Genomic DNA, 15,007 nt, shown 5'->3' with positions numbered 1-15,007 from the left:
GAGTCTTTAAATTTTAAGGGTTATCAGCAATTGCATCTGAAACATTGACCCTAACTTAATACTGGAATTATAGATCTGTTTTTAATCAAGGGAGAAAGATTAAAGGCCATTCAAAATATTTTTGGATGAGTAGACATTTGATAGGAAAACTGACTTTAACAAAATTTGAAGCTGTCTTATATGAAGGAATGCTTCCCTACTTTCCCTACAAAAAATATATCATCAACATGTACCTTGCTCGTGAAAATAAGTCTAGAATCAGTGGCAAGTGGCTGAAACTTAAATACTGGAACCACTGAACCAAGGAACCTCAGGTCATGTGACAAAAGAACCAGAGTAATTCCACACTGATCTCCAAAATACCAGCAGAAAACAAGACAACAATATTATATAAGGAACACGTTTGTAATAACATTTATAAGGCATGCCTGACTATATTAAACTAAAATATAAAACTGTTGCTTTTACTGTTATTATCCGTATCAAAATAGTAAATCACAGTTAATCTCTATGTCTTTTAACTCAGTTTTAATATCAATATAAAATATTAGCACCTAGTCACTAACATCACACAGTCTAGAATAAACTTTCCAAAAACCAGAATGATTTCTTCAAAATGTCCGTGTTAATCAAAACCTTCAGCCCATTCAAAGAACTTGCACTGTTTGTTTTTTGGCATCTTGCAAGCGAAGAATTTTCTGCCATTATTTGGTCCTATCTTCATCACAATACGTATTGTACAGGGTTTACCATGGCCAGGACACAACGGGAACTTCTCATCTGCCCACTGTAATACAGACAAAAATATTTAAAATGTTATACACTTAAAGGTCCATTATACCTCAGAAATGAATATATTTTTTCTTTCATTTGTAAGGGATAAACATGAGTTTTATAACATTTAAATGATAGTTAAAGAGCATGTTAGATGCTCATCACCTGAAGAAAGTAGTGCTGAATGAGAAATTATTTGTTATACAAGTAGTGAAACGTAAACAAAATAGTATTTCGACCTCCATAAAAAATACTAAGTCATTATAACTGTACTTATTGCCAATAGGCAACTGAAGTAAAAGGTGGTTCAGGTACATGTAATTAACCAATGAGTATAACTTTTTGGAAAATATAACAGGTCAAGAAATATACAAAGCTTTTGAGAAATGAAAATAAAAGCATTTCTTGGGCAAGATGGGCCTTTAATATTTAACAATTTCTTTTTAACAGTTTAGATTTTCACATGTGAATTTTAACAATTTACAAGTCAAGTTAACTTCCACAACCCCAGTCTAACCTGGCTCTAGATTGTCGACTTTACAACTGTATAATTATTATACTGAAATGCTAAATAGCTTTATGAGAAGTGTAGGACCACTTCACAAGTACACAAATTCAGCATGGCAAGGGTTGAACAAATATTTCATGTTTGCTTGAGAATAACACTTAAATCACATTCAATTATAAAATCACTTTTTAGAATCACGAATGCTTTATTGATTTTATAGTAAAATATTTTGCATGAAGTTTCATGTACTGTACAGATAAAGGGAAGTAACCTCTGCAAATTGACATTCATTTGAATACCTTGGCAATCATTAAAAGGCCAAAGGTATTGCAATTGTGTTTTTGGATTTTATACTTTCAGTACCTTAAATGACAGATGCACCTTTTAATAAACTTTGAACAAACACAATTGTTTTAATGACAGGTATCTTCAGCTAATGAAATTGCTTAGCAAATGAAACATCAATAGTTTAATCATGTAAATGAACTCTGTGTGGATGAAAACTAAATATCTTGTTAGTTTTACACTGAAACTGATTTGCCAACAAAATTGTTATAATTAATACACATGCTTTCAAAATCATCAGAACACTACTATATTTACAAAGCTGCCATGTAAACCTGTGGTACTTATTTTTCAATATGACTGTATCAATAATAGACGGTCATAATCATTCTTGTGAAAATAACTACAAAATCTTGTTTGCAGCTTTAGATAGTTATATTTGAAAAAAGCGAACCCAAAAGAATACATTCTAAAACTGACACTATAAGGGGAGTTGTAATATATGACATATATGTAAGAAACAAATAAAATTTAACCAAAGATATTATACTGCAATAATATACATAAACTCTTTAATAAAAGTACCTCATCTTAACATAATTACCTCAAAGTAATTGCATGTTCTAACTGGACACGAGAAGAACCATCTTCCCAAGTTGTCTCCCTTTTTCCTCACTTCTTTCATACTACACTTTCTTTTATGAGTTTTACATGAGGAAATCCTATCACTGTTACTCTTATGAGACACTGGCTGTGATTGGCTGTTTGACTCTGATTTAACTTGTCCGGTACCATTTGATTGGTTAAGTTTATCCCTCAGTCCAATATGTGTTTTGGCATGTAAACTTGATTTTGATTGGTCCTTTGTCACTTTGGACCTAGAGTTATTCTCATCAACACTATTTTGTTCCAGTTTTCTGGTTTTAAATGGCTGTTCTACATCCAAATTCCCAGTTGACAATCTTTTCTTTCTATTGGCATTAACACTAGTAACAGGCTCACAGTTTTCTTCTAATATCATACAATCATCAGACTCTTCAATATGAGCAACAGATAATGATGGTGGTTTATGTTTCGGAGTGAGGCATATACTACATGCTGTAGACGTGGATTTGTTGATAAATGTACAACTGTCACATGACCAGTCTGCTATAACTGTTGTTGTTGTTGTAGTAGCCTCATTTCCTGTCTTAACCCAACCTAGAAGACTGCCTTTCATAGGTAACTTTCTGAAACAAGCAAAATATATCACATTTAAGTATAGGTTAAAGTTTATTAGTACATATTTACAAAATTAAATTAGTCAGGCGCAGCACAGATGTAAGACCAATTTAATTAATACATATTAAAATTTTTAACCAGCTTAGTGTTTTAAATTATCTTTATAAACAGTCAATTTACTAGACTGATTAACAGTTTGCCAATTTACCAAAGTAAATGTGTTACAATTCATTTGAAATGCTGCAATCCTATTGGACAAAAAATAATTTAAAACACTAATTGAAAATAATATCTAAGCATATACAGAACAAGAGGGCCATGATGGCCCTGAGGTCGCTCACCTGTATATAGGCCCCCCATCCCCGGGCCAATTTTTACCCAAGGGCTTTTATTTGTTTATTTGAACAGACTTGGTAGACACCCATAAGAAGATGTTTCATGCTAAACATCTAAGTTCTAGCTCATTGGCTTTTTTAAAAGAAGATTTTTAAAGTTTTTACTATACACATATAGTTAAAAACAATGTCACCCCTGGGGCAGGGCCAGTTTTGACCCCCGGGCATTTATTTTAACAAACTTTGTAGATATTTACTTAAAGATGTTTCATGCTTAATATCTAAACTCTAGCTATTTGGGTTTTTCCAAAGAAGATTTTTAAGTTTTTGCTATACACATATAAGGAAAATCAATGACCCCCCCCGGGCGGGGCCAGTTTTGACCCCAGGGCTTTTATTTGAACATACTTGGTAGACACCCATTAGAACATGTTTCATGCTAAATATCTTAGCTCTAGCTCTTTGAGTTCTTTAAAAGAAGATTTTTTAAGTTTTTACTATATGCATATAGGGAAAATCAATGACCCCCTGGGGCGGGCCAATTTTGACCCCAAAGCTTTTATTTGAACAAACTTGGTAGACACTCATTAGAAGATGTTTCATGCTAAATATCTTAGCTCTAGCTCTTTGGGTTCTTTAAAAGAAGATTTTTTAAGTTTTTACCATATGCATATAGGGAAAATCAATGACCCCCGGGGCGGGGCCAATTTTGAGCCAGGGCTTTAATTTGAACAAACTTGGTAGACACTCACTAGAAGATGTTTCATGCTTAATATCTTAGCTCTAGCTCTTTGGGTTCTTTAAAAGAAAATTTTTTAAGTTTTTACTATATGCATATAGGGAAAATCTATGACCCCCTGGGGCGGGGTCAATTTTGACCCCAGGGCTTTAATTTGAACAAACTTGGTAGACATTCACTAGAAGATGTTTCATGCCAAATATCTAAGCTCTAGCTCTTATGGTTCTTTAAAAGAAGATTTTTTAAGTTTTTACTATATGCATATAGGGAAAATCAATGACCCCCGGGGCGGGGCCAATTTTGACCCCAGGGCTTTAATTTGAACAAACTTGGTAGACACTCACTAGAAGATGTTTCATGCTTAATATCTTAGCTCTAGCTCTTTGGGTTTTTCAAAAGAAGATTTTTTAAGTTTTTACTATATGCATATAGGGAAAATCAATGACCCCCTGGGTCGGGGCCAATTTTGACCCCAGGGCTTTTATTTGAACAAACTTGGTAGACATTCACTAGAAGATGTTTCATGCCAAATATCTAAGCTCTAGCTCTTACGGTTCTTTAAAAGAAGATTTTTTAAGTTTTTACTATATGCATATAGGGAAAATAAATGACCCCCAGGGGCGGGGCCAATTTTGGCCCCAGGGCTTTTATTTGAACAAACTTGGTAGACACTCACAAGAAGATGTTTCATGCCAAATATCTAAGCTCTAGCTCTTATGGTTTTTTAAAAGAAGATATTTAAAGTTTTTTCTTTTGGTTGCCATGGCAACCAGAGTTCTGCATGGAATTAAATTCTTTGAACAATTTTTAAAGGTGACCACCAAAGGAACATTCCTGTGAAGTTTGGATGAAATTGGCTCAGTGGTTTATGAGGAGATGTCATTTAAAGCAAAAGTTTACGGACGGACGCCGGACGGACGGACGCCGGACGAAAAGCGATCACAAAAGCTCACCCTGTCACTTTGTGACAGGTGAGCTAAAAATAATGTTACTCCTCTTATTTTACATAATAATCAAATGATCACTATTAAATGTTAGATCTTGTTTTATCTAATATTAAGTCTTATCAAATAGCAAAGGTTTTGCATTGCCTTTATTTAGTGATCTAAGGGTAACCATAGTGATATAGGTTGCACATGTTCAAGCCCTACTATGGTAAGACCAAGACTTCTCACATGATACCAGTACTGGTTAGTTCCAGAGTTCGAGGAAGCAAACTAGCACAATCAAGCTTGAATAAATATGTTTCAACTAAACGTAAACTAAACTATGTCAACTCAAGCTTTATCCCAGTCTGAATTTGTATATGATATTGTTTGAAGAGTCTGTCTGAGAAATTTTTGTTGTTTTATGAATTCTAGTACTCACCTTGTTTTATTTTTGAGATCATTTGTCTGACAACCCTCACAGAAGTAGGTGACCCTGTCATTGTCGTTACCTAGACGACATATAGTAACCTTGCCCTCACATTGCTTACATCTCTTCTTGCCATAGATCTTATAATGTACATGTAGTGGTTTACCATCTCTTCTACACTGAAATATTACACTAGTGTTTATATAGAGGATATCAAATGAGTGTAGATTTAATACTTAATTTTGGTGAGCATAATATTGTTTATTTAATGAGTTCAATAAATTTAGTAAGGAATCTACATGAATATAATAGTCCGTTTATCACATAATATAAATAAGAACGCTAAACTATTAAAAAGAGCCATTTTTAATTGACGCGCCTATAGTGTAACGCTAACATTAGCACACTTTAACGTTATGTTTGTATGTAACACAAATGACGTCATGCCAAAGTGTTATTACACTAGTGTAATATAGTTTTTATTAAATAGCTTTATTACACTCCCAAGCCGTGGTTTATTTCATAATACCAAATAAACCTCTATGTCATAATTTTGTGTTTGCTAGTTTTGCTCGATTTTAACTCACACACACACTGTTAAGGTTACACAGCAACTTTCCAGCTTTACTGGTGGTAGAAGAGCTCAGGTGCTCCTTTGTTCATTACTTGAACAAGTTGAAGTCCAAACGTGAACAGTAGTAGAACTTCAAATGTTTTGTAAGCTAGGCTTTAGTTCATGAGAAACATATAAATTTCGCATTGCTAGCACCAGCTTTACTGATATTTGAACCTCAAAACCAATTGATCCTGAAGGTGCAGGAAATATAATACAACATTGTGATGATGTTAAAGTCACTGACCTGGTAAAATATATTTGTAAAGTCTCTGGTCATCTTGATAAGATGAGAGACATGTTCATCCTTCAACTCTGATATCTTTGAACTAGGTTTTATTCCACTGTCAAATAGAGCCTATAAATAGAGCATAGAATTCATAAACAAAACCTACATTTGTTGTTGTCACTTAGTTAAAGTCACATAATTTCTTCAAATTTGAGAAAGTAATTTTTATTATTTAATCTTTCTCTGTTTATAAAACTTGTTTATCCGGACGTGACATCCTAATGCAGTAAGTTAAGAAGATGCACACTTTTTCATTTTATACAATATTATAAATTTATAATGGTATTTCACTTCAGAGTTCTTATGCATTAATCTAATTAATTTCTTTAACAAAAATTAACACAGCCGCCATCAAAAAATGTAAATTTCTATAAAAACTACTGCAGTTAGCAGAAAATGTTTTTTGTTTGTTTATTAGGTGAATTCGTGTTACTAAGACACTTTTCCTCCTAGCAATTATTTCAGGCACAAAAAGGCATAGTAAATGAACCACTGGCGTTCTGTAAACAAAGTAGATGGCCCTTTACATAACAAATTAATCATCCTAAGTGGGGTTGCAGTCATCCATCCAAAGTTTCAATTGCTAATGATTGAAGCCATAATCTATAACAACTGGATCAAACAGGTCTGTAGTCCATAGCCCATGCAAAGGGTTAGGATTATCCTTCCAGGGGTTGCAGTCCCCAAAGCCCCAGCTTTAAGAGGCAAGTGACAAATATATAAAGGCCTATATTCCATGTTGAGGTACAAGGAAGTTGTAAATGTTGGCAATACCTCATTTTTTATGATGTTGCCGACACCTGGTAGAATTAATTGATCCAGCAGAACATCACAGACAAGTCTATCTTGTTGTTCCTTCACCAGTGCTACTGCACGAGGAAAGTTAAATACAGGTGAACATATATCAAGGTCATTCAACTCATCATACTTCTGTTTGCATGCCTCTGAAGACCTAGAAAAAAATATATACCACAGTATCAAAGATACAGTCCTTTTTGGTCAGAATCTAAAATTGCTTAAATTACAACCTAAGTATAAGTTATATAATCATATAACAGCTCATTTATTAGTAACTTCTGAAAAATAACACAAAAAACTTACAAAATAACACCAAAAAACTTACTATTCATTATATTATTTCAGGTGGTTTTTTTTGGTTCATTTTTACATATATAAAGTATTTGTGGTTACTTTCTAAATTCTATAGCATATTGAGCCAGGAGGAAGAAGACATGTCAGTTTTGCATAAGAATTAATACTTTTAAAGTATTTGTGTTGACTTCCTGTTGCAGAGGAAGAAGAAGAAATTATCTTGTCATTTAAAATGTAAAACCAACCTGATATCTACAGAGGATTTTTTGAACAACACAAGATCTTTTGACATCTGTAGCTCAAGACTGGCCGTGTCCGCATTCCCCCCTAGGTCATTATCCACTTTCTCATTATTGATAAATGACTGACCAGCCATCAGAAAATGTACTCTACAATATTCATACAAAATTAAATTATTTAATCACATATGGTAAAATTGTAACAATACATGGGAGGTAAATCTTGCAATTTTATGCAATTTGAACAGAAAAGAGTTGTCTTTCTTTTCAATTTTAAGCTTCTATAGAAAAAAATCATTTCATTTTATAGTATCTTTAAGAAGTAATTATCAATGTACATGTAAATTAAAAATGCCTACATTAAAATCATATTGAACCCTTTTTGTGTAAAGACAAGAGCGATCAGTGATCACATGTGTCGCCTCATGATGGCCAATTTCATGCTGGGACAAGTTTTGTGACAGATGGACAGTGCACAACTAGACTTGGTACTGATCATTCCTGTAAAGTTTGGATAAAATTGCACCAGTAGTTTATGAGGAGTAGTCCGGACAAGCTTTTGTGTATCTGGCAACACACTGAAAAAAAAACACCTTTTATCAAAGGGCCATAACTCGGCCAAAAATCATTCAACCGGAAAACCCGTGCAATATGCGCAAGGAATTGAGCTACAGATCAATCCTGTAAAGTTTCATTGAAATTGCATTAGTGGTATACGAGAAGTAGACCGGACAAACTTTAAAAGTAAAAATTATTAAAGGGCCATAACTCTGACAAAAATCATTGAACCAGAAAATGCTGACAATATGCACAACTACACTTGGTACTGATCATTCCTGTAAAGTTTGGATGAAATTGCACCAGTAGTTTATGAGGAGTAGTCCGGACAAGTTTTTGACGGACGGACAGACAGACAACGGAGAAGTGATCCCTATATGTCGCCACTACTCTGTAGAGGCGACACAAAAAATGGTTATTATTACAATTTTATACAAACTTCTCTTGTGTTTTCAAATGACAGCTTGCGATTGAAATCAAACTGTTAAAGTTAGCATTCAAAATAAAATAAACTGTAAAATATTTTAAAATCATACAAGATATGCATTAATGCCAAACATCTAGGCTACTTTACAAACTACCTATGTAAGATATAAGCTCAACTACCATTCTATTACAATATGACCAGTCACCCTCATAGAAATTCCTGGCTAGAACCCTGTTTTACACGAGACATACTTGTTTAAATACACTCTTATCAAAACTTTGTATGTGAAATATTCAAATTTTAAAGAAGCATGCTTCAAGATTCATGCTAATTTTCATGAAAATTTAGAAAATGTATTTAAAATAAAATATTGTGAAGTAAGCAAAGAAAGTAACTTTCACATTGCAAACAGCACTTTCAATTCATGTTCAGTACTAAGAGGTCAAAATATACATAAATACCTCTTACTGTGTTAGTAACGCAGTAGAATAATAGTGATTGAAACTGCAAAATCAGTAATTAATCGCACATAACGTGTAAATAATTAATTAACTATTGAATCTTTTAAACTTTTCTTAAGATCTTGATACATTTTTTAAAAGATTAAATTTCTTGAAATATTTGGGCTCATCTTGAGGTGTGCAGCTTTAAACAAAAAGTATCAATTATTTATCATTACCGGAGACATAGATCACCAAAGTACATGAAGAGTTCTTTTCCGAGAGTTTGAACACCATCAAGTGATCTGCCGATAAGTTGGTGAAATGGTGATAACCCATCTGTTCCCTTCTTCTTATACTGTAATATATAAACATTAAAATATGCTATTTGAAATCAAAGTAATTTTCTTAGTTTACACAAAATTTCATAAGAAATACTGTCAAAATGTATTTTCTGTAGCCATATTATTTAAATTTATAGGAAAGCCTAAAGTCAAAATATATTTTCTGTAGCCATATTATTTAAATTTAAACAAATGGTTATTAATGACAGGATAGACCATGGTAACATTCATCCCCACTTTAGTAAAACAATTTTCACAGAAGATGGTGTGGTGCATGAGCCCCTAGCTCAGATAAGACTGCTTGAAAGGCTGGACCTTCGCTTGTCACCAGCAGCCCTTATAAATTATTGTCTCGGGTTACTGTACATTTAGGTTCTCATTGACAACCGTACAGTGACTTGCTTTTGGCTCAAAATTCTTATCTTTGGCTAATACTCCATGGAAATTGCATGGAGGTAATTTATCACCACTTTGTGCTTCAAAATTAACTCTTTAAGGGCAGGCTTCGCGAAAGTTGCCGGACCGTCGGTCATATGTCCGGCAAAAATCAGGCCGGTCCGATATTTTTTTCCGGAGTTCCGGACCTTATGTCCGGTACGAATACCGGGATATATCCAAGACCAATCAAGACCGAGTTTTCTCCCTTGAATAAAAAAATGTAAAACGAGTTTTGATTCGCCGTTTCATTATAAGTGTCCGATACATACGACTGTCAACTATTTCCTGTCACAACATTTTAATGGTCTGGATCTACTATCAAACATTGTAAATGATACCCTGAGTGATTCTGATGTTGAAATGTATTTTAAATTGTATATTCTTTTATATGCTGATGACACTGTCATATTTGCTGAATCTGCTGAAGAACTGCAAAAAGCACTAGATGCAATGTCAAATTATTGTCAATTATGGCATTTACAAGTTAATCCTAGTAAAACTAAAATTGTTGTTTTTTGTAAAAGTAAAAGAGGTTTATGTAATATTCCAGCCTTTAGTTTTGAAGGTAATTTGCTAGAAATTGTTGATGATTTTTCATATCTGGGTGTTAAGTTCTCTTATAATGGTAAATTTGCTAAAACAAAGAATCATTTATTAGAACAGGCAAGGAAGGCTATGTTTTCAATTATAGTTAAGGCTAGAAAATTGGATTTGCCTATCAGTATGCAAATTCATTTATTTGATAGCATGGTAGCACCTATATTGTTATATGGTAGCGAAGTCAAGTGTGGGGAATTGAAAATGTGAATATCATTGATAGATTTCAATTAAAATTTTATAAACTCATATTAAATTTGAAAACAAAGTACTCCAAATTGTATGCTTTATGGCGATTTAGGGATATTACCTTTATCTATTCATATAAAAAGTAGAGTTTTGTGCTTTTGGAATAAGATTTTAAGTAGCAAACAGGAATCAATAAGCCATATATTGTATGATATGTCACACTCTTTGTATTGTAGAAATGTGTTGAAACTCCCATGGATGAATAGTGTTTGTAAATTACTAGATTCACTGGGTTTATCAAATTTTTGGATTAATAATGTTGCCACTTCTCTTCCATTGTTTAAGAAAATTGTTAAAAATAGACTGAAAGATCAGTTCATTCAAAATTGGCATAGTGAAATGTCACAATCGAGTAAATGTCTGAATTATAGAATGTACAAAAGTGAATTCAGATTTGAAAAGTTTTTAGATATTTTACCATCTCATTTAGCTTTGGTACTATTGCGCTTTAGATGTATGAACCATAAAATGCCTATTGAGTCTGGTAGATTTTGTAATATACCAAGAGAATTAAGAGTGTGTAATTTATGCAATAATAGCTCACTTGGTGATGAATATCATTATTTATTTAATTGTCAATTCTTTAATACTGATAGAAAAAAATATATTACTAGAGAGTATAGTACAAATGTTAATTCAATCAAGTTTTCTATGTTAATGAATAGCACAGATAGGAGTATATTGTTAAAACTTGCAGTATTCTGTAAAAAAATTATTTCAGCATTTAAGTAACTGATAACTAAGCTTATTTTCATAATGTAACACTTTCATTTTTGATTTATATTTGCCATGTAATACATCAGCATATTTCGTGGATATCTCTTTATATGTCATACTATATGTATATATTATTGTATATGTGACTGATGCCTCTATGAGGCCCAGCATTTTCAAATAAACTGTTCTGTTCAATAACCATAATGTCGGTGTTACTACATTATTACGCTGGCGCTAGGCCCGGCAAAAATCGTAAACTATCCAATGAAGAAAAAAAAGCGAAACAAAAGGAATACGAGTCCAGGCGCCCGCCGAGAAAATTTGTGGGTAAATGGAAAAATGGCTGCTTTGATCATGAATGTTTTGATTTCCAAACAGAGTCCATCCACAGGTGCTTGAAACAAACTTTTTAAAGTTTTATATGGGCTATATACTATATATCTTTATATACATATATAGACTGGTTATGTAAAATATTTGAATATATGTGACTAGCGCCTGTGAGTCCATCAATCTGGATAAACTAATGTTTTATTTAAGGGAATAAAATTGTGTTGCAAATCTTTAAAAGTTGTTATGTCTTTAAAAAAAAACACCAAGGTATTACCATATACATATATTTGGGGGAAAAAATTCGGTCAGACAAAAGTTCTTTCGGTCAGACAAGAATTGAAAGTTTGTCTGACCGAATGTCAGGCAAATTTTTCAGCAGTTTCGCGAAGCCTGTAAGGGCATGACTGGTGACATGTCCAGGGTCTGTACTCAACAGCAAAAGCTGCTTTTTGTGCCTTAACGGGCAGATGGACCCTCATAACACACTGCATACGTACGTACATTCAAGGCAGTGTTTAAACTGAGACATACAATAACATATTAATTATTATGTCCGAGGTTTTCATTACATAAAGTATGTTTCTAATATTTTAAGCCAACAGTGTTGCATCTAGGCCACGAGATTGCACAATTCGCGCATATTTTTTGCAGATCGCGCAATTTAATGAAGTCAATGTGCGCCAAACGATCTTTTCAACTTAGTTAATCTTAATTGTATTTTGAACGCTTCTGCCATGTTTGTTTTCACTCCTAATAATGACTAAAATACAAACAAAATAGCTAGTAGCAGCCGGTCGGATCATCTCATGTGTGCATTGACAGTTGACCTGTGCACTTAACTAGTATTCGCCAATATCTTATTTTTTATTTATATTTCTGTTCTTGAGCAGACGATTGCAAAAATGACTAAATGTTAAATTAATGAATTTTTTTAGTAAGTCAGTCGTTGTTTTCTGTTTGTTTTACAACAAAATACAATTTTAAAATGATCATATTGTTGGTAAATGCTTGTCCCCCACATTTTTTTCAAATTCCCCACATTATTCAGTTGAGTGGGGGACAATTCCCCATCATTTTGAAATTCTAGACGCAACACTGTGCCAATAATTGTGCTACATTTTGATACTATCAACGATTTATATATGAACTGCTGCATCAACCTTCTACTTGACACAGAGTGCACTAAAATACTAAATGTGAAGATGTAATGAACTGATGAAGGAAAACGTTGAATCAATTCGGGCTTCACCTTCTCCGTCGCATTTCCTTTCACATTCACCACTGTTTGTCCCTTCAGTCTGCCTTTTATCTTCAACCCCTTTAATTTGCATCCAGGTCCTTCTACCATAATTTACTACTTGTGTATCAGACCTATATGAGCAGTTTATTTGCAGCTTTCTTTGCCTGTTTACATAATTATTTTCCCGCGCGAAGTTAGCACTAGAAAAATCCGCACGTCATAACAAATGAGCACAGAAAGGTTGAATACCACTAAATAGTATAAACTTGAATAAAATAAAATAAATTTACAAACCAATTTCATGAATTTTCAGTGCATGATACAAAATTATTTCATAAACTAATACTTAAACAGAGAAAAATGATAATAACATTCATTCTTGACCTACATGTTGGTAATGACTTTTTTTATGGCGACGAGTAGATATTATTGATGGTTTCATCTGGTTGTGATAATCAGTTTTTTTTAACGATTTTCATGAAATAGTAAAATCTGAAATATTTAAAACTGAAAATGAATATATACAATCCTATATATATATATATATCCTGGTCATAAAATTCAACCGGTATCAAAAGATGAACTTTTGAAAGCAGCGAACTCTATAAACAAAGGTAAATCAGCTGATATCTATGATATAACTATTGAACATATAGACAATGCTAGTAGTGAAAATATGCTTAATCTTCTATATAGTATTGAAATAAACTCAATCTTTCAAAAAGGGAAGGTTCCAGATACACTGAAAATCGGGATATTAACACCTATTTTTAAGAATAAAGGTTAAAAAATGACTCAAAGCAATACAGAGGGATCACCGTACTGCCAGTAATATGTAAACTGATTGAATCTATACTCAAATCTAGAATACAAGCAATTATAGATGACAATCAAAGTGTTTTACAAAGAGGGTTCACTGCCGGAGCATCTCCACTAAATGCAGCCTTAGTACTTGAAGAATGTTACAGTCAAGCTAAAGACACTAAAACCCCTATGTGCATAATCAAGTTGTGAATCATGAACATTCAATAAGAAGATTGTATCATATTGGCATTAAGGATGAACAATATAATGGTCTCTAATAAATAGTTTACACTCAAACGCTACAGCATCCATCAAATGGAATAACTACATATTTGACACATTTTCTATACAACAAGGTATTAAGCAAGGCGATGTGTTAAGTGCCGATTTATATAAGATATATATATATTGATTCTCTATGGTACGTAGCATGTCCCGCTACTGCCTGTGCTGATGACGTTACATTTGATAGTGCAATTCCTGAAGATGCACAACCTGCAAAGAGTGCTATTTTAGAAATAGGCAAACACAAAAACACAATTTCTTTTCGTATGGGTGAAATGGTAATGCCAATTGAAAATAAAGCAACACATCTTTGAATTCAACGAGCCACATCGACAAAAGAAACAATCACACTTAATGTCAATGAGAATCTCAAAAAAGCAAGAATCTACTTTCTGCTGGATTACATGTTGAAAATCGTCTTGATCCTGAAACATCGTTACATCTGATAAGAACTTATGTATCTCCAGTCTTATTACATGTATATGGATTAGAGGTTATAATCCCACCACAAAAGTATATATTACAATTGGAATGGAACTTTTTCAAAAGAAACTATTTAAACAAATATTATCGCTCCGCAAACTGTTGCAGATCCTGCTCCATATTTACTCTGAGGCTTTCTACCAGTCGAGGAACAATTACGCATAAAAATCTTGAACTTCTTCAATAATATATGTCATCAGAATGAAAACAGTATCGAGAAAAAACTTGCTAGAAGACAATTAATAGTTAAAAGTATGAATAGTTCCATTTGGTTCATTGAAGTTAATTAAGAAGCTATTTTGGAAATACGAACTTGGTGACAGTAACCACAACCTTGGTCATCCTCTAAAACAAAGCGTATGGAAAAAAAAACAGTATTCAAAACTGTCTCTTCCCAGTTTATAGTGAAAGTAATTGGTATAGCAAAATTGCATAAAACATTGCAATTCATGAATATAGAATACACTCCTGGAAAAGTCCATCCGAATATTGCAACAAATGGGAACTCGCTCTGTTCGTGAAATAAATAGACTTCCTATCAAGTTAAAGCTACTTACATCAAAATATATACTACAAATTTATAAAACGTATTTAATAAAAATACAGTGAACCCAATGTGTCAGCTATGCAATAGAGAATCA

At 33.0% G+C, this 15,007-nt stretch overlaps 1 protein-coding gene across 1 annotated transcript; it reads right to left on the bottom strand.

The window, feature by feature from the left end:
• Nucleotides 1-388: 388 nt before the first annotated feature.
• Nucleotides 389-13,011, bottom strand: LOC132750476 (endonuclease 8-like 3). The gene is made up of 8 exons (XM_060740475.1): nt 12,804-13,011; nt 9,116-9,234; nt 7,458-7,601; nt 6,895-7,072; nt 6,079-6,189; nt 5,231-5,397; nt 2,172-2,796; nt 389-787 (listed from the first exon to the last, which is right to left on the bottom strand). The coding sequence occupies exons 1-8, from the start codon at nt 12,900-12,902 to the stop codon at nt 626-628; spliced, it is 1,605 nt and encodes a 534-aa protein (XP_060596458.1). The 5' UTR covers nt 12,903-13,011; the 3' UTR covers nt 389-625.
• Between the last annotated feature and the right edge of the window lie 1,996 nt (nt 13,012-15,007).

The sequence above is a fragment of the Ruditapes philippinarum genome, unplaced genomic scaffold, assembly GCF_026571515.1.
Source record: "Ruditapes philippinarum isolate M1 unplaced genomic scaffold, ASM2657151v2 ctg3512_1_1_1_1, whole genome shotgun sequence".
Lineage (NCBI taxonomy): Eukaryota > Metazoa > Mollusca > Bivalvia > Venerida > Veneridae > Ruditapes > Ruditapes philippinarum.
Note: the sequence above shows the minus strand (reverse complement) of the source record. Positions and strands in the feature narration are given on the sequence as shown.

Bases quoted from the DNA above. Each gene is read 5' to 3' on its own strand.
- LOC132750476 (XM_060740475.1), bottom strand. From the start codon at position 12,902: ATGGTAGAAGGACCTGGATGCAAATTAAAGGGGTTGAAGATAAAAGGC. The intron at 7,602-9,115 runs GTAATGATAAAT...TGAATATTGTAG, and splicing joins TTTGGTGATCTATGTCTCCG to AGTACATTTTCTGATGGCTG. The intron at 2,797-5,230 runs GTGAGTACTAGA...TGCTTGTTTCAG, and splicing joins GATCTCAAAAATAAAACAAG to AAAGTTACCTATGAAAGGCA.